Genomic DNA, 17,745 nt, shown 5'->3' with positions numbered 1-17,745 from the left:
GGCTCTGGGGCCCCAAAGAGCTCCATGAATACACACAGAACCTCAATTGCCAAATTGACATTCATTTTCTGAACGAGGTTGGTGTCAGCGTTCATCACTTTGTGTTGGGTGCGGGTTCAGACAGTCAATAAGCAAATAATGTCCATTCTTTGGGCGTGCTACACAGCAGCCACTGATCAACCTGACCGGGCGCCCTGCCCCCCCCCCCCCCCCCCCGAGCACGGTTTGGCTGTGCTGAACGGCCACGAGGTAGTTACGGTTCTCTGTGTCCTCTTTAGTTCGTGATGGAGGACTACACGCTAAACAACGTCCTCAGCGACGTGTCCCGGGACGACCTGCGCGCCCTGCGTCTACGGTACCCCCCTTGTACTATCACCGCCTTGAGCGACTCGGGGACGGAGCCCTACCGAACCCCCCCCCCTTAAAACCCCTTAACCCCCCTGGTGCTTCCCTTACAGCGGCGGCGTGCTCTGTCGCATCTGGCGGGCGATCCAGAGGCACAGAGAGAGAGAGAGGATGAGGAGCGACAAGCCCAGCGACGCCTGACGGGAATCTCATCCGCTGTGTTTTGGTTTTTCTTTCTCCCAACACTCCTTTCGCGCAAAACACGACTCACCCGCACAAAGACGCCACGCACACACACAAACGGGGCACACTTGCACAAACACGGCACGCGCACAAAATACGACTCACGCAAACAGGGCACACCCACAAACACGGCACCAACAGAAACACACCCCCCCACAAAAACACACCGCACACAAACACGCTACACACACACACACACACACACACACCAACTAGCCTCCCAGCGGTCAGTTCACCATAACCTCTGTCTTTCTTTTAAGCTCTCTTTTAAGTGTCTTACAGTGAGTTCAGATACATATCATTAAGGAGCAGGTCAACGGTTGGGCCTGCTGAGGGACACAGGGGAGGGCACCCAGTAGCTCTGTGCATGGGGGTGGGACATCCCGGCCACGAGACAGCTTTCCATCGACATAAGAATAGGCGTGACCATGACGATGGCGTCGGAGGTGACAAATCTATTCCACCGAGTGTGCCTCCCTGCAGAGTCAATGTTGACCAGACCAAAAGACTTTAGTGCGGGCACTATTTCAAATACATGTCACATATCACAGCTACTGCCATTTTATTTTAACGTTAATTTGACGTTAATTGTTAACTTACGTGCGTTGTCAAACTTTTATGGCATTTTATGACACTCACAGTGGGATATATTTAAATAAATAAAAAGTATTCACAAATAGTTACTTGTTGGTTTGAAACAGATGGACACATTTTTTCTGACATTGGGGAATATTATGTCAACGATGTACCGAGTCATCATTACGAATAGTTGAAAAAGCATTGTTATTTATTGATAGACGGTATTACACAGAAATAGGCTAAATAGCGTGGCAGTTAATGTAAGTCAATGTTCAAACCCATATCCTAAACCCATATTCTAACAACAAGTTTTTTTTTTTTTTATAAAATTATTATTCATTTCCCAATGATGTTGGTGTACATATATATCTCCCAGTCACACACCTGCATTTGTCTCTGAAACCGTTTTTTATTGTTTATTTAACTGTATGCTTGTTTGTTTCCATCCCAATTTCTTGTGGCTCTAAAATCTACAATAAAGGATTATCCCTCACTTTGACTTTAATGTTGGAGTGTGAAAGTCGTATGGGTCTAATTTTGGTCAAATGATGCGATTGTTACTGTGATTTTTTGAAATACAATGATGATGATGATCCACGGCCAGGCAAACAACAATAACAATTTGAAGGGCGATGTCTATTAAATTGGCACACACTCCCTGGTGATCTACGACAAGTGACACGGCTCTGCTCATCAAGCGTAGAGCTGCACACAGCACAACACATCTCAAAGGCCATGTCGCTTTGACGTCATGAAGACATGACTTTGGAGCAGATTACAACGGTGGAGCAGAGGGTGTGTAACATAATTCACACATTCATACCAACAGGCCACATATGCCCTCGCCAATTAAAAGAGGCTTCTTTCTCACACTAAGGAGGGATCCGGAGCCTAGGGAGGCGTCCAGCACATACAGGAGGCCATTCATCATGTGTCAATTCTAGAGATACGAGCGGTCAAGATGTTCGAGAGACCCAGATGCTCAAGGCCACAAGAACAAGTGTAATTCCCGCACATAGCCACAAACAAAGTTGCAATGCCAACACATAGCCGCAAGGGACAGCATAAAGACACATACGGGTATCCAGGGGGGCGGGAGTTCAGCACCATGCTTAGCCAATCAGAGCACACAACTGAGTCCACGCCTGCCCAATGGATAAGTCACAACACATAGCCAAGGGGGCTAGAACGCTCCAGGTAACGCATCCTTCAGATTCCCTACTAAGTGTATCTCCACGCGTGCCCATAAAATTCCCCTCCTTTTGCCTCATAGAGACTAGTCCAAAACTTTACCAAATAAAGTGAGTTAAAGCGATCCTGACTCTGCAGACTTTTTCCAAAAGAACACGGCAGGTGGCACCTTAAATTAAACTTGAACTGAGTTTATGTATAATGTGTACATGGGGAGCCTTTCTCGTAGCAGTGTGTTCTGATTATCTGCTGACCCCGCCCAAACTCGTGCCTGTTCTGTCGTAGAATTCATGGGTCTTAGTATTTACGGGCCCGAGCTTGGCTTAACACCGAAACCTTCTTAGCCAGTGGGGTGTTTCTAAGTAATGGAATGGTGAGTTGTTTGAATGACAAAAGGCAGTTCACGATTACCCTTATTTTACTTTGTGTCCTACTTCTACTTCTACCTACTATTTTTAATCTTGACCTTTGACCCGACTGGTGATAAAGAAATTGCTATTACATCCCTTTAGTGGTTCTCTTGCCGTCTTTGCTCTCTCCTTCGAGATTGATACACTTTCCATAGGCCCCTCCCTTATACGGAAAGTGTAGACATTTTTTATTCCCCACCCAAGCTAAAGTAAGCTAGAGTAAAAAAACGTTTGATTGTAAATTTACTTTTAAAGGGGAGATATTATGCCATCAAGTTTTTGTGTGATAGATCATACAGAAGTATGAAGAAGTATATTCTCAGAGCAGAATATTCTTTTGCTTTACTTTCAACCGGATTGAGCAAGAGCGAAGAGACCACAAGCGGCACTGTGATTGGCTTGAGGTTTTAAACCACACAAGGCCATGGCCATATTTGCTTTCCGACAAGGCTCATCAACTGATGTTCGTTGCGAAACATAAATATCACAATAGTCTCACAAGACCAGAAACTTCCTCCCCGTAACGCTGATCTGACATTATTTCCACAGTCTCAAGGCCAGACAGATCTGCAAAGACATACAGAATGTGAAGTCAGAGCTCAGCATATTCTCACCATGCCCGTAGCCGGCTATGAGGTCACGAGGTCAGAGCCACCGTAATTTTTTTCTAGGGGCGAAATTTAATTGCATACAAAATCGGCAGTTGGAAAGTTCTCTGGGATGAAGACTTTTGAGACTTTTTCTCCGGCGTGTGTGACTTCTGTTGGTGTGTTCTATGGCCCAGGCTACTATACGGCTGTGAAATGCTTCAATTTCAGTTCCTCAGCAACTGTAACAAAGTAAATAACAGACTGAGAAAGAGAAAATAAAGGTAAGTAATAAATTAAGAGCAGGCAAAATTTATCAAACAACAATGTAGATTGGAAGAAAATTGAAAGAATGGAGTAAGCATATAATAGTACAACAACATTACATTTAAACAACAGGTTTCACCTCCCCAGCTATTCTTATGAGATACCTGAAACTATCATCTCTTGTCACACTCATGCTGTGCCAATTTCCTGGAATGAATATTTGGTTGTTGAACCGTACAGTTCATGGATCAGTGAACAAACAGGCCGGGTCCTTGTTTACTCAGATATAGTATGTTCTTACCCCAAGTCATGGACATTTGTTTTAAATAATAGTGTACGTCTACTGAATAATATCAACAATAATGCTATGTCATTTAAGAATTAATCACACACAGTTTTCATTTTTTAATGAAGATTGAGACCTTCGGATTTTAGTTAACTCACACATACAATACTACCTGGTCATTAACCCTGCAAACTTACAGTAGTTCTAGTAATACCCTGTGTTTTTCTGTGCATTTGATAATAACTCTTTAATCTAACTCGTAATTTGAAGGCCTAAGTATTATATATCCTATATATATATATATATATATATATATATATATATATATATATATAGGCTACATAAAATAATACAATGGATTATCGTCATATGTATCCGGTTTCTTGATCAACTCCATATCATTAGCAGCCAATGCCTGTATAGTCCTCATCTATCATGTTGCCCTCACCTTACCAACTTGTGTTGGTGTTCACTCTCGGCTTGAATGGACTAGTTGTCATGAGTTGGCAGCATGACTACATAGTGATTACACAACGCTGTTCTAAACAGGCGGGTTTTTCTGGCCTGTAGCTTAGACACATTCTTGACTGATGATGAAAGCTTGTTCCGCTGCGTTTCTTGCCAGGTGCATGATTAACTTAACAGTATGAATGAGGCCATGAACTCTTAACAAGGAGATAAAAACGTTCCCTCCTATCCACGTCACGAACGCTGTACAACGATAATGTTCACACCAAAGCAATATCACAGCATATAATGATGAATGAATTGACACAACCTCTCCCCCCACACACGTATATAGCTCACAGCTACACACACTCGCACATAGTTCACAGCTACACATGCGCACACACACACACACACACACAAACACACACACACACACACATAAACTCAGAGCCACACACACACACACACACACACACACACACACACACACACACACACACACACACACACACACACACACACACACACACACACACACACACACACACATAAACTCAGGTCTACTTACAAACACACACACACGCATTCAAACTCAGAGCCACACACACACAGACACACAAAAACTCACAGCTACACACACACACACACACAAATCCGCTCTGAGCAACACACACACACACACACACACAAATATGCTCAGAGCTACATACAAATACATACCCACACACATAACTTGCACCTACACACACACACACGCACGCACGCACGCACGCACGCACACACACACACACACACACACACACACACACACACACACACACACACACACACACACACACACACACACACACACACACACACACACACACACACACACACACACAACTCCTACACACCTGCTCAATGTTGCCCCATTGCAACACATTATATTGTCACGCCTGTGATTGACATTGAACACCCACTCACTTTCTCTCTCTCTCCCACTCTCTCTCGGTCTCCAACTGGGAAAGTCCCACACACACAAACACCTTTGCTACTTAAGGAGTCGCACTCGAACACATTCACAGAGGAACACTGAACCGCAGGTGGGACTCACTCGCTCAGCGACACAGCAACACGCACCCAAGGAAGATCCTTTCACCCCATCGATGCGCATCGCCACGGCAACATTCCCAGCACCACCCTAAGTTACCCCCGCTGTCCACCAAACTGCTACCATGACTATGTACGGACTCCCGATCCTGGCGGCTGTTGGCTGCAGTCTCCTTCTCCTCACGTTGTTCCCGGTCGGCTCAGAATCAGGTAAGCACCCAGCATGTGTGTTTGTGTGTGTGTGTGTGTGTGTGTGTGTGTGTGTGTGTGTGTGTGTGTGTGTGTGTGTGTGTGTGTGTGTGTGTGTTCTGGTTTGTGTTATTGTGTTGAAGGGGACTGTAAGTGTGTGTTTCGTCATTCTATTCCTGCTTGGTTCTGTGTGTGTTTGTATATGTGTTATTGCATAGATTTTTACTTTATATGTGCTTTGTGTGTTCCATTAATAAACTGTGTGTGTGTGTTTGTGTGTGTGTAGCAAGCTGCTGCCTAAGATACCGCCAACACCGGTTGAAATGTAAAGATACCCACCACTATTCCCTGCAGAACATCAACGGGTCTTGCGACATGCGAGCTGTGATGTGAGTAGGCCTTCATCGACCCTTAAAGTAAAAGCCTTAGTGTATTGAATTATAGTCTAGTGTTGTATTGCGTAAAAGCCCTGGGAAAGATAGCTTAAGATTTGCTCAAATTTTTAATAAAGCCATCTACAGCGGTAGGCATAAGTTTTGGCACCCATGCTAAAGTTGTTTAATTGAGGCATTAAGATGTTTTATTCTTCTTTTTAGACAATTTTATCATGGGTGCCTTAACTTAGGCCTACTACTGTATGTAGGAAATGTTAGCCTGTATGTGTACAGAATATACCAAAAAATATTTTGAGTTGAAGAAATAGGCTATGTTGCCTTCATTATGAAACATTGCTTCTTTGCAACAGTACTTTACAAATTGTACGTAGACATCCTACGTTATGCTTATAGTAATGTGCTCATTGATACGAGGAAGCTGTCCTCATTTGTGATGGAGTTGACATCGCAAACGGTCTGGCTGGACCTGATACTTGGTTTCAGAAGGGGGACGGTTGTGTATCGATGGAACGGGTTTGCTTCCTTCCTCATCCAATTTCCTGCCATGTTCTCTTCCCTCACAGCTTCCACGTTGGACAGAATTTTGTCTGTGCTGATCCGAATAGAAAGAGGACCAAACATCTCATGGCTTGTTTGGAGTGAGTACTGCCCAGCATATGTCCACACAACAGTGTCTGCATGCCATAGCAGTTTCTATATTCCATGATAGCAAAATGTTATGGATATGAGGAAAGTCAACAATGAAATAAAATGGTTCAATTTGACTGTAAATGAAGACATAATTCGTACACGAGAACACACATTTGCAATCGTATAAATTTTTTTCACGATACACAGTCTGAAAAAATGATAACCACAGAGTCCGGGAAGGATTTTAGATGTTCAGCATCAGACACCCCTGGTTCCTGTGTGTCATTATACATTGATCGGACCTTTGAGGCTCAAATCCTCAGAGGCTTAATTGTAATGTGCTGAGGTAACACACCTGCTCAGCTAGAGTAACATATTCTGTTTTTTCGCAGTAACAAGGGGAGAACCCGCAACGGAAGGCATTCCTGACTTCACCAAGAATCATAATTGTTGCATGATGATTGTATCTTTTTTAATAGCTTTTGTTATTGTTCTCATAGGGCTCACTTGTTTTTTAGAAGTGGAACTTTACACCAGTTACGACATATTGAGCAACAAAGATATGAATGTGAAATTAAGTAAGTCCGATACAATGGAAAGACTCAACAAAAATGTCTCAATGGGGAAACTTGTCTTTTCTGTGGAATGATCAAATTGTAAAAGGCAAAAAAAAGGGTTAGGCGGAGTGGGTTGAATTGAGAGACTCTGAAGTTATGACATTTTATTATGTTATCTACGGTTATGTATTTTCCACCTCAAACTAAACAAATGTAGTTACCATGTTAACCCTTACTTTGTTCTGTGAACAAAAAAAGAATGTTTGCTAATAAAATTAAATATTGAAAGAAAACAACAACTGAATATGAATCTAATTTTAAACTGTTTTTGAATATGCAAAATAATATGATACATTCATTACACATTATCTCAAAATTACTTTAATTAGTTGCAATTCATTATCATACAAACTATTAATTCCTAGGGCTTGGATACGAAAATCAATCAAGTTATTGAAAGTATGAAATAAAATGAGTTTGCAAAGGGTCTTGAGGAACATCGATTTTGGAATCCTCAGGCACACCTTGACATATTTCTGTTGTCCTTCCCTTTGAGTATTTATTACCAGATCCTCTGCTTTGACCAGATACACTGCCTTGCACACAAAACCAGTCAAACCCTTTGGACACATTAAGCTTTTTACTGGTCTGGTCTCCCCTCGGGGGATCCCTACACCACGGTGAGCCGTAGATGCTCACCCATTGGGTGCTCCTGGGTGTCCAGGGCCTGCCGGAGCTTCTCCCAGAACAGGTCTGGGTGTGCGTCTGCGCGGGACCAGCTCAGGTAGGTTTGTCTCTTCAGGAGCCTCCTCATGCGGTAGTACGGAGACAGCTGCTGCATGGGAATGTCCTCCAGGAACACCAGGATCAGCACGTCCTTCTGCTCGTCAAACAGACGGAAGCTGGGGAATGGAAACGGGGAGAGTTGTTTTTTCATGTATGTGTGCTGTTAAACCTTCAGGGGAAGGTTGGTCGACGCCCCCACCCACCCCCAGTCAGACCAACACAATCCATACCTTTCCAAATGGTTGAATTGGTCCTTGAGCAGAAATACTTTCCTACTATACACAAGTACTATTTGTGAATATCTCTAATTCTGTTGATTTTCTCTGTTGATTTTTTGAATGGTAACAAGCAAGTAGGGGGGGAAAGAGTGGACATGCAGAGGATGCATCAGAAGATAATGCAGCCACAGAACTCAAAATTGACACAATATGTACACAATATAAGAGAAAATGCCTGAAAGCAGTACAAAAGAGGACCCTAAGTAGGCTACTTGTTTATTGCTGCTTGAAGCTCAGCTTCAGGATGTGTATTTAATAAGTTAGGGCTAATTTGCAGTCCAAGAAGGATACGACTTACAGAGGAGCACATTGCAATGTTGGTTCTCCTAGCAGAAAATCATAAAGTTGCTATAGTAATGGCTGGCTGGGTGTCGCTCTCACTCACCTCTGTAGACCATGTCTACATACAGCCGATAAGAATAACTTAACTTATAACTTGAAAATGCATAAGATCGCACTGCTTTTCTTTCTGCTTTCACTTTTTGAATGTGACAATCTCGGTTTTTGAACAAATATATATTCTATACCTTAAGAAGAATTCTTCATTTATGTGAAAAGGTTTATATTAATATGTTTACTACGGTCATTCTGTTGTCGTACCACATAATCATGTGCAGATCTGTTAGATTTACTTTTAATACAAATCTAAAATGTTATGCCCTCAATGTTGTGTACAATAGGCTCATGTGGAGGCAGGCGCAGTCAACTCGAAACAGATATTCTCACAGCGCATTTCACTCACTTATAGCTGTCGGCTGAATGGCTAGACCATTTCTTTCACATGACACCAAAATAATATCTCTGAAATTGTACCTACAGCTGCTTTTACGTAAGAAGGTGATAAGCACCAACCGGGTTTGCGGGATTCAAACTCCTTTTTTAGTGAATGGAGCGTTATGGCACATCTGCACGATCTTCGCATATGTGCCGATGTAAATGATTGATTTAGGCTTTGGTCTGTTGCACTTTACATTTGGAGGGAGGATGAATGAGGGTCGTGAATAAGACCACAAGTACACATGTGAAGCTGATTTAATGAACAACCATAGTCTGGTCATCAGAAGTGATGGATGCATGTAAATGATCTGGATTCTTACCTGGCAACCTGGATCTCTCTGGAGCACCATTCACTCTGCAGGTAATCACGACTGACCACACAGATTGTCTTCCGGCTGCCATAGATGGCGTCTGTTATGTTTTCTATTATAGGTCTGCCTGAACAGGATTGGTTAGTGACAATACATTAGAGGAATAATTCAAGTACATTTCTATGAATTATGGTTTAATAAATTGAAAATATGTTTATAAAAGAGAAAAGTGTAGCGCTGTCACATCACAGTGCTATTCTTTCAGAGGTCGGAGATAGGACCCATTTGTCAGACTAAATTTCATAGGTTTTGCCAACCATATTTGTTTAATGCATTTGAAGTATAATGCGGATGTACATATACAAACAAAATGTTGCATGAATAAAAATCGGCATTAATTATTACACGATAAGACATGATCTGTAGTGGCAGTCAAAGGGATGACGTAGAATAGATAGACTAGCATGCATGCTAATGGCAGTGAAGAGGATGTTCAGGATAGGGCTCCTCACCTGGCTGGAAGTCTCGGTGGTGCAGACACAGTGTCCAGCCCTGCTCGTCCTCCAGCTTGGGCAGCAGCTCCCCCAGCACCCAGCCCTCGTCGTTTGCGTTGTAGGAGATGAAGGCGTCATATTGATGAGCACGCTTGTTCTTGTGCTTTGAGTTGTAGAGGAACGCCAGCATGAGGTAGTACGCGTAGACCAGATGCCATTGTAGGAAATGGTGGGTGAAGGAGACTGCTATGGTCATTATGACCGTGCATGCCGTGGAAATATAACAGATAAATTCCATGTCTACTGTACATGAACGGACGTCAATCTCCAACAATTTTCTTCCTTTAAGGTTTGGAGGGTAGTTGCATTCAAAGTTGTATGCATCATACACTTGTGTTTGCTTGTTGTTTTTAACCCATTGGAGGAACCACGTGTTGTCACAGTTACAGGTGAAGCTATTACCCAACATATCCAGGTATACAAGTGCTGACAGAGACTGCATAACTGGCTCTCTAATCACAGAAAAGGCATTCTTCCTCACTTGCAAGAACTCCAGCTCCGTGAGATTAGCATGGAGTAGAAAATCTAGAGACCTCAGGTGTGTCTGGGAAATGTAAAGACTTTTTAGTTTTTGAATCGGAGAAAATAGATTGTCGGGAATGTCTGTGAAGTAATTTGCACTCAAATAAAGAACCTTCAAATGACGGGTATAGTTGAAGAATAGTGGGTGCAGAGAATTAAACTCAGAACTTCTGATATTGAGTACTGACAGATTTGTCAAGCCTTGAAGAAAGTTTTGAGGGAGGTTGGTCCCAAGTCGACCATGTTGACCTGAAAGATGCAAAGTGTCTAGTTGTGAAAGCTCAGCAAATGGTGGATAAACAATGGGGTTATCCGATATATATTTAATTTGATTGTTCATCAAATTCAATGTCTTTAAAGCCTTCAAGTCACCGAAATCAGGGTTTGAATTTCGATTTATTCTAAGTTCATTGGATTCAAGTGTAAGATATTTAAGATGGGACAGGCCATAAAAAGGCCCACTTTGAAGTGATTTTATTTGATTCCCCTGTAATGACAGATTCATGAGGGATTTCAGAGCTTCAAATTCTCCATGATCTAGAAAGGCGAGTTGATTGTTAGACAAATAAAGTACATTAAGATTTGGCATGTATTTTTTGAAGGCACCGTTTAACTTGGTAATACTGTTGTTTTGCAACTCCAAGTGCTTTAAATTAACCAAATCTCTGAACACACAATCCTTGAGAGCCAAGAGATGATTATTGTTGAGATGGAGAATTCTGAGACGGGTCATATTGGCAAAATCATCACAGCCAATCATACTTATGTTGTTGGAGCTCAGATCCAATTTTGAGAGTGTTAATACATTCCTGACGGCACAAGGGACGGATGAGAGATGGTTTAACTTTGTGATTAAAATGTTAAGATTCCTCAGAGATTGAAATGAATTTTCAGAGATGTCAGTTATCTTATTCGTCCCAAAGTCCAACTCTTTCAGATTAGTACACAAGTGCAGCATATCTGATCTAATTACTTTGATGCCATTATTTCGGACTTTAAGAGATGTCAGTGATGGGATTTTGCAGGAAAAATGGATGAGAATTTCCAGGTTGTTATTCACATGGTTTAACGTCAGATACTTCAGTGACGAGTTAAATGTCTCTAGAACTTCCTGCATTCCATGTGATGAGGAGCGAACCCCACTGATATCTAGTTTAGACACACCACTAAGGTACAATGTGTCATTCACCTCCCAGACGATACCATTCTTTATACAACCATCAAGGTTCAATAATGTGAGGTTGGGAAAGATATCTGCAGTGAGGCTAAAGACCATGAGCTGATTTTGAGACAAGTCCAGTGAAACAAGTTCTGTAGACTTATTTGACAGCTCCCATGAATGAAAATTGGAAATTTTGTTTGCTGGAATGTACAGGGTTTGTAAATGTGGTATATGTTGTAAGATGTTTGTTAAGTGGCGCAGTTTGTTGTGACCTAGGTCCAAAAACTTTAGCTTGCTCAAAGACTTAAAAGAGGCCGGTGATACTGTTTGGATCTTATTGGAAGTCAGACGCAATTCTGTGAGATTGACAAGGCCCTCAAACACACCCTCCTGTAGATTACCAAGCCTATTGTTGTTTAAAATCAACACCTCTAGAGAGATTTGACACACAAAAGTGCCAGATTCAATCTTGGAGATAAGGTTACGTTTCAGGTTCAAGCGCAACAGATTTGGTAAATTTACCAAATCAGTTTTTTTAAGTTTGGAAATTCTGTTTCGAGACAAATTAATGTTGGTCACTCTTATTGGAATGTCCTTTGGAAATACTTTTAAACGGTTCTGACAGATGGCCTCTGTGTTCCATGTGACCCTGCAGTCCTTCAGCACGTAACTAGCAGTTGGAAAAATAAAAGTATTCAAATTCAAAAGTAAACATAATATTCCCAAAGAACAGTAACCAATTCCCCTTAATGGCATTGTACTTTCCTTTTTCTTTCCAGAACACAAAAAAACGTTTTGAGGTTATTCTAATTTTCAAGACAAAAGATTTCCATTCCTACAGAGGGTCCGTCATTAAATATCTTCCAGTACGAGGGATCCATCGTGAAAAAACGCCAATCCAAAAACACTGTCAAACAGACATACAAAGATACACAGACAGCGGTCATTACAATGTGGTATTGAAATGCTGTCATTTCATTGTATAGCATTCTCTAGCTTTCAGTTTTCATCAAAACATGAACTTCTTATATGCATATAAACTTAACCTACAAAGTTAACGCATGACATGCTAGGAACATAATTGGCCTACCATAAAAATATTTACAGGTGTGAATATTCGGTGATAATGTTTAGAAAACTTACATTCCTATTTCAGAAAATCCTTATCCTTATCTTTTCAAAACCACACCATAAAAATTCCACAAAAACATATTATAGCTAAAGGGAGGTTTCACGTAATCACTGGCTAAATTCTACGGTGCTAAACGAATGTACCAGTTGATCCGGTTAACTGGTACACGAAGGTTAGCTTACATTTTTAGTCCACTAGTAGGCCTCCTTTATATTTAGTCCACTAGTAAGCCTACTTCATATTACATCCACTAGTAGGCCTACTTTATATAAAGTCCACTAGTAGGCCTTCTTTATATTTGGTCCGCAAGCAGGTCTCCTTTTATTTAGTCCACTAGTTGACCTACTTTATATTTAGTCCTCTCGTAGGCCTACTTTATATTTAGTCCGCAAGTAGGCCTACTTTATATTTAGTCCGCTAGTTGACCTACTTTATATTAATTCCGTTAGTTGACCTGCTTTATATTTAGTCTGCTTATTGACCTACTTTTTATTTAGCCCGCTAGTTGACCTACTTTATATTTAGTCCACTAGTTGACCTACTTTATATTAAGTCAGTTAGTAGACCTACTTTATATATATATTCCGCTAGTTGACCTACTTTATATTTAGTCCGCTAGTTGACCTACTTTATATTAAGTCAGTTAGTTGACCTGCTTCATATTTAGTCCGCTTATTGACCTACTTTATATTTAGCCCGCTAGTTGACCTATTTTATATTTAGTCCACTAGTTGACCTACTTAAATTAAGTCAGTTACTAGACCAATTTTATATTTAGTTGGCTAGTAGGCCTACTTTTTATTAAGTCAGTAAGTAGACCTACTTTATATTTAGTCCGCTAGTTGACCTACTTTATATTTAGTCCACTAGTTGACCCACTTTAAATTAAGTCAGTTACTAGACCAACTTTATATTTAGTTGGCTAGTAGGCCTACTTTATATTGAGTCAGTTAGTAGACCTACTTTATCAAAGGTGACAGGTGAGGGTTTGAATTATCAAAGCATGCAACTGATATTGGAACTCCAAAAATGATTTTTAAAAGAGCTGTCTTAAAGTGTGTTTTTGTGCTTCACCCCCATAACATTGTATTTACAGTTTATTTTTTATCTCACATTTTATCGACCTTGATAACATATAGAACTCATTGACTGTTAATAAGTGTATATTAAAGGACTTATTAACCTTAATAAGCATTGTTCCTGCTTTAGATCCCACACCTGCAAAATGCATAATTAGCAGTTAAACAAAGGACTTATTAACCTTAATAAACATGGTTCCTGCCTTTGATCTCGTACCTGCAAAATGCATAGTTAGCAGTTTCATAAAGGATTTATTAACCTTAATAAGCATAAAAAATGCTTAGTAAAGGTTTAACAATCACATAATATGCAAGTAAGACTCCATAAATGGGTTTGTAATGCGTTTAACAACTATAAGAAACTCATGAGACCATCATTAATGTTACTAAGCAAACAATAGTTAACAAGTTTCTCATAAGTGCTTATAAAAGTCTTATAATCTCACAATAAACATGTTTGATAGGTTAATATTAACGCTTATTTATAGTCTTATTAACACAAATTAACGTTGATAAGCATATAATAAGGGTATTATTACATATTAACTAAGGCTTAATACAAGGACCTTAATATAAAGCATTAACTGTTTTGCCCAAATAAGGTAGATGAAATTTAAACACTTACCTATTTGTTTTTAATTTCAGCAAACCCACCAATCCAAATCCCACAAATGTTTTTTTCTCGATCTGGTCTCTTTCTCTGTGTGAACAGCAAATCTCAAGTGTGTAGAAGAGACAATAGGTGGTTTTAAAGTTTTTCCATGTCTGTTCCGTTGGAGACTAAATGAGGAAGTGAATGGATGTCAAAACTGAAAAATGAGTCAGCTCCAAGTATGCATCAAAGACTGAGTTGTTATTTTTTGTTATATTTTATAATGATAAGGTTTTATTAATGTCCATTTGAGTACACCTTTCTTCCATAATGAAAAACCATTCATGAATTTAAAACTCATGTAACTTTAATAGTAATGTAAGGGGAACACTTCACATGAAGGTACATTATTTACCATTTCTTAACATTATTGAATACAGTCATAATTATTAAACAAAGTTATTTAATAGTTGAATAATGGTCTAGTAATCATTTACCAAAAGTGTTCATGTAAACTAATGATGTTCATGTTATAAGGTATTCATTAATACTTTATTTAATTATTTATACTTACACTAACCCCAATATTAAAGCAACACATTAAAGCTCATTTCTGTATTAATTTATTGCTTTAAAGCAATGGTTAATGTTTGTATTGTAAAGTGTTGCCATGTAAAGTAACAAGAACAAACAGCAGATGGAAAATACAATAGGCCTTCAAAATACATATTAATATATTAATTCATGTATTCAAATAAATAAGAAAAATACTGCTATAGGAGGTGGGACAAAGAAACAATTGGCAATAATGAAGATTTTTGGTAGGCAGTTCTTCTTAAAAAAATACACAATGACAATTAGAAATATAACCACAAGCGAAGATTAACGGGGTCAGAGCTAAATTAACAGTCAAGAACACACTAATGGAAGATATAAAAATCTAACATATAATTGTGATATTTAAGGAAAGATGTTCCACTTATAAACCTGAACTGCAGCCTCATTCACATGGTCAAAATGTCTATTGATAAGCACACAACATCCAGAAAACTTAAAGCACACATTTCTCAAGTGAATTAAGGGCTTTCTTCAAAGCATATACCTGAAAAATCTTTGAAATTCTGGGAAAATTAAACATTTGTAGTCAAGAACACTACTAAGAAATATAAATATGACATAATGAGCTAATTATGAAGGGAAAATGGTTAATGTAGAAGTTACCCTTAATGCCATTATGTGTCTTGGCAGTCAGATTCTTGGAGACTAATGAGCCGGAATGTGGATTGCCTGATGAATTTCAGGTGCTGTTCAATGTTGTGTTTCTTAAATGAGAACATGACAGAATGTCATGTTCGGCTTGTTAATAGTGCTCAAATCAGGAAATGAACTCTCAACCTAAGGAACACCAGTACACAGCATTATCCCGTTGAGCCACTGACATTCCTGAACTGCAAGATGCCTCATTCACATTCTGAAAATGTCGATTGATAAGCACACGACATCAAGAAAACTCCAAGCACACATTTCACAAGAGAATTAAGGGCTTTCTTAAAAGAGTACAGATCTGAAAATTTGCACTGTTAATAGTATCCACCTAATGATAGCCGTATGGTAGTTATACAATTGCAAAATGATTACATAGGCAAAATGGGTTGAGACTGTGAACGTTTGGCTTTTCTATGAAATTGTGGGAAAAGTAAACATTTTTAGAGCAGACGAACAGGGTGAAAAAGATGCATCTGATTTAAGAGATTAATATGATGACAGAATTTTGAGTCCAGGTCAATCTGGTGAGGAGAAATAAGCCTAATTCATGTTTTTTTACAGTAGCGCCACCTTTGGGTGCAGTACCACAAATTTGGGTTTATGGGTAGTGGGGGTTATTGGCAGTGTTGGGAAAGTTCTACGTGAACTAGTTCAAAGTTCAGTTCACAAATTTTAAAATGAACTAGTTCAGTTAAACGTCCATAATTCAACATTTTGAACTAAGTTCACAGTTCTAAAAAACTGAACCAGTTCATAGTTCTTTTTTTCAATATGTTGCTGTGAGCTATTTGTTTTTTCCGGTATTTTGAACATTGAGCCCGCTTTGTGTTTTGTCTAGGATGAAATAGAGTGGTTGAAAGTATCGTAGCGAAATACAGTTTCTATCGTGTTTATTGCACATTTAGCGCATTTTATAAATCTCATTGATTTCTGTTGGAAGACTCATTGCTTGTTGGCCGGAAACATAAAGGGGGGGTGTTCACGTTTGGTTGTAGTCTTTTTGCTCGGTTCTAGCCCTACTGTTGAGACAGAGAACCGAGTGAAAAGACTACAACCAAACGTAAACAGCCCCCTTTTCCGTTTCCGGCCAACAAGCAATGATTCTATGAGGTATTCTAGTCCGCTGAGCTATGAGCCAGAGAGCTAACGTTATGGATTGTACATATTTATAATTCGAAATTCGTCTCAGCCTTTATACCACAGATACTCTAGGGTTTATAGCATATAGCCGTTGTCTGATTACAGTTTAATTCATTTTTCACAATTTAACAGCTCTCATTTTGAAAAATAATCACCACGCCATTCGTTTCATATGGGAATCGCAATAATTTCAACCTAAAGTGTACATATTTATAATTTGAAATTCGTCCCAGCCTTTATACGAAAGTTACTATAGGGTCTATAGCATATAACCGCATTTTCTGATTACAGTTTAATGTGACAGTAAGCTGAACTCACCGCAACTGCAAATTAACCACACAGGGATTACCATGGCAACCGGTCAAACAACACAGCGTTCTGCGCGTACATCCGCCGTGTTGATAAACAAATAACCCCCATATTGAACGAAGTTAAACTAAGCTAGCGTCCCGTTCACAGGCACCCGAATGAACGAGTTCACAGTAACGTTAATCAGGCAGTAATACAGTACGTTCAGTTCACGTTCGCCCAAAATATGAACGAGTTCATGAACAATCGTTCAATTAACGCGTTCGGGCACAACACTGGTTATTGGTAACCATACCTGAAAATGTCAAGAGTTTTCGACTTGAGGTATAGGCTGCAGTATGACTTTTACAGAATTTGAGAAAAAAAACAAAACATTCAAAGTGAAAACATGATGAAGGAGCTACAACATGATTTCACTTCTGGAACTCATGTTGCTCAGGGAGTTCTTAGTATTGGGTCTGTTAAGCCCTTTTAAGATTAAATGTGTTAAAGAGTTATACAATAAGATGGACTTTACTTCTTTATTAATAACAGGGCATTAGTGAATAAAATTATGATAAAGTAGAGATTCCACAAAACTAAGGAAATTAGTCATCAGAGCAAGACGAAGACGGAA

General features: G+C 39.7%; 2 protein-coding genes across 6 annotated transcripts in view; one reads left to right on the top strand and one right to left on the bottom strand.

The window, feature by feature from the left end:
* The window catches only part of map3k15 (mitogen-activated protein kinase kinase kinase 15), a 28,541-nt gene extending 26,850 nt beyond the window's left edge, over positions 1-1,691 (top strand). For both annotated transcript variants that reach the window (XM_060045669.1, XM_060045668.1), the window contains 2 exons: positions 279-355; positions 459-1,691. In XM_060045669.1, the coding sequence (XP_059901652.1) occupies positions 279-355; positions 459-546 (165 nt within the window). In that variant the 3' untranslated portion in view covers positions 547-1,691. The remainder of the gene's footprint in view (positions 1-278; positions 356-458) is intronic.
* Positions 1,692-7,368: 5,677 nt separating this feature from the next.
* On the bottom strand, positions 7,369-14,619 carry LOC132452861 (toll-like receptor 13). 4 transcript variants are annotated; one of them, XM_060045690.1, is made up of 5 exons: positions 14,448-14,619; positions 14,005-14,039; positions 9,886-12,518; positions 9,383-9,500; positions 7,369-8,123 (listed from the first exon to the last, which is right to left on the bottom strand). In XM_060045690.1, the coding sequence occupies exons 3-5, from the start codon at positions 12,365-12,367 to the stop codon at positions 7,892-7,894; spliced, it is 2,832 nt and encodes a 943-aa protein (XP_059901673.1). In that variant the 5' UTR covers positions 12,368-12,518; positions 14,005-14,039; positions 14,448-14,619; the 3' UTR covers positions 7,369-7,891. The 4 variants fall into 4 exon arrangements, 3 of the variants coding, with proteins under 3 accessions (XP_059901673.1, XP_059901674.1, XP_059901672.1); XM_060045691.1 differs by lacking the exon at positions 14,005-14,039 and adding an exon at positions 13,927-13,961; XM_060045689.1 differs by lacking the exon at positions 14,005-14,039.
* Positions 14,620-17,745: the final 3,126 nt, after the last annotated feature.

The sequence above is a fragment of the Gadus macrocephalus genome, chromosome 23 (genome assembly GCF_031168955.1).
Source record: "Gadus macrocephalus chromosome 23, ASM3116895v1".
Taxonomy (NCBI): domain Eukaryota; kingdom Metazoa; phylum Chordata; class Actinopteri; order Gadiformes; family Gadidae; genus Gadus; species Gadus macrocephalus.
Note: the sequence above shows the minus strand (reverse complement) of the source record. Positions and strands in the feature narration are given on the sequence as shown.

Bases quoted from the DNA above. Each gene is read 5' to 3' on its own strand.
- LOC132452861 (XM_060045690.1), bottom strand. From the start codon at position 12,367: ATGCCATTAAGGGGAATTGGTTACTGTTCTTTGGGAATATTATGTTTA. The intron at 9,501-9,885 runs GTGAGGAGCCCT...AATCCTGTTCAG, and splicing joins CCACCGAGACTTCCAGCCAG to GCAGACCTATAATAGAAAAC. The intron at 8,124-9,382 runs GTAAGAATCCAG...TCCATTCCCCAG, and splicing joins AGAGAGATCCAGGTTGCCAG to CTTCCGTCTGTTTGACGAGC.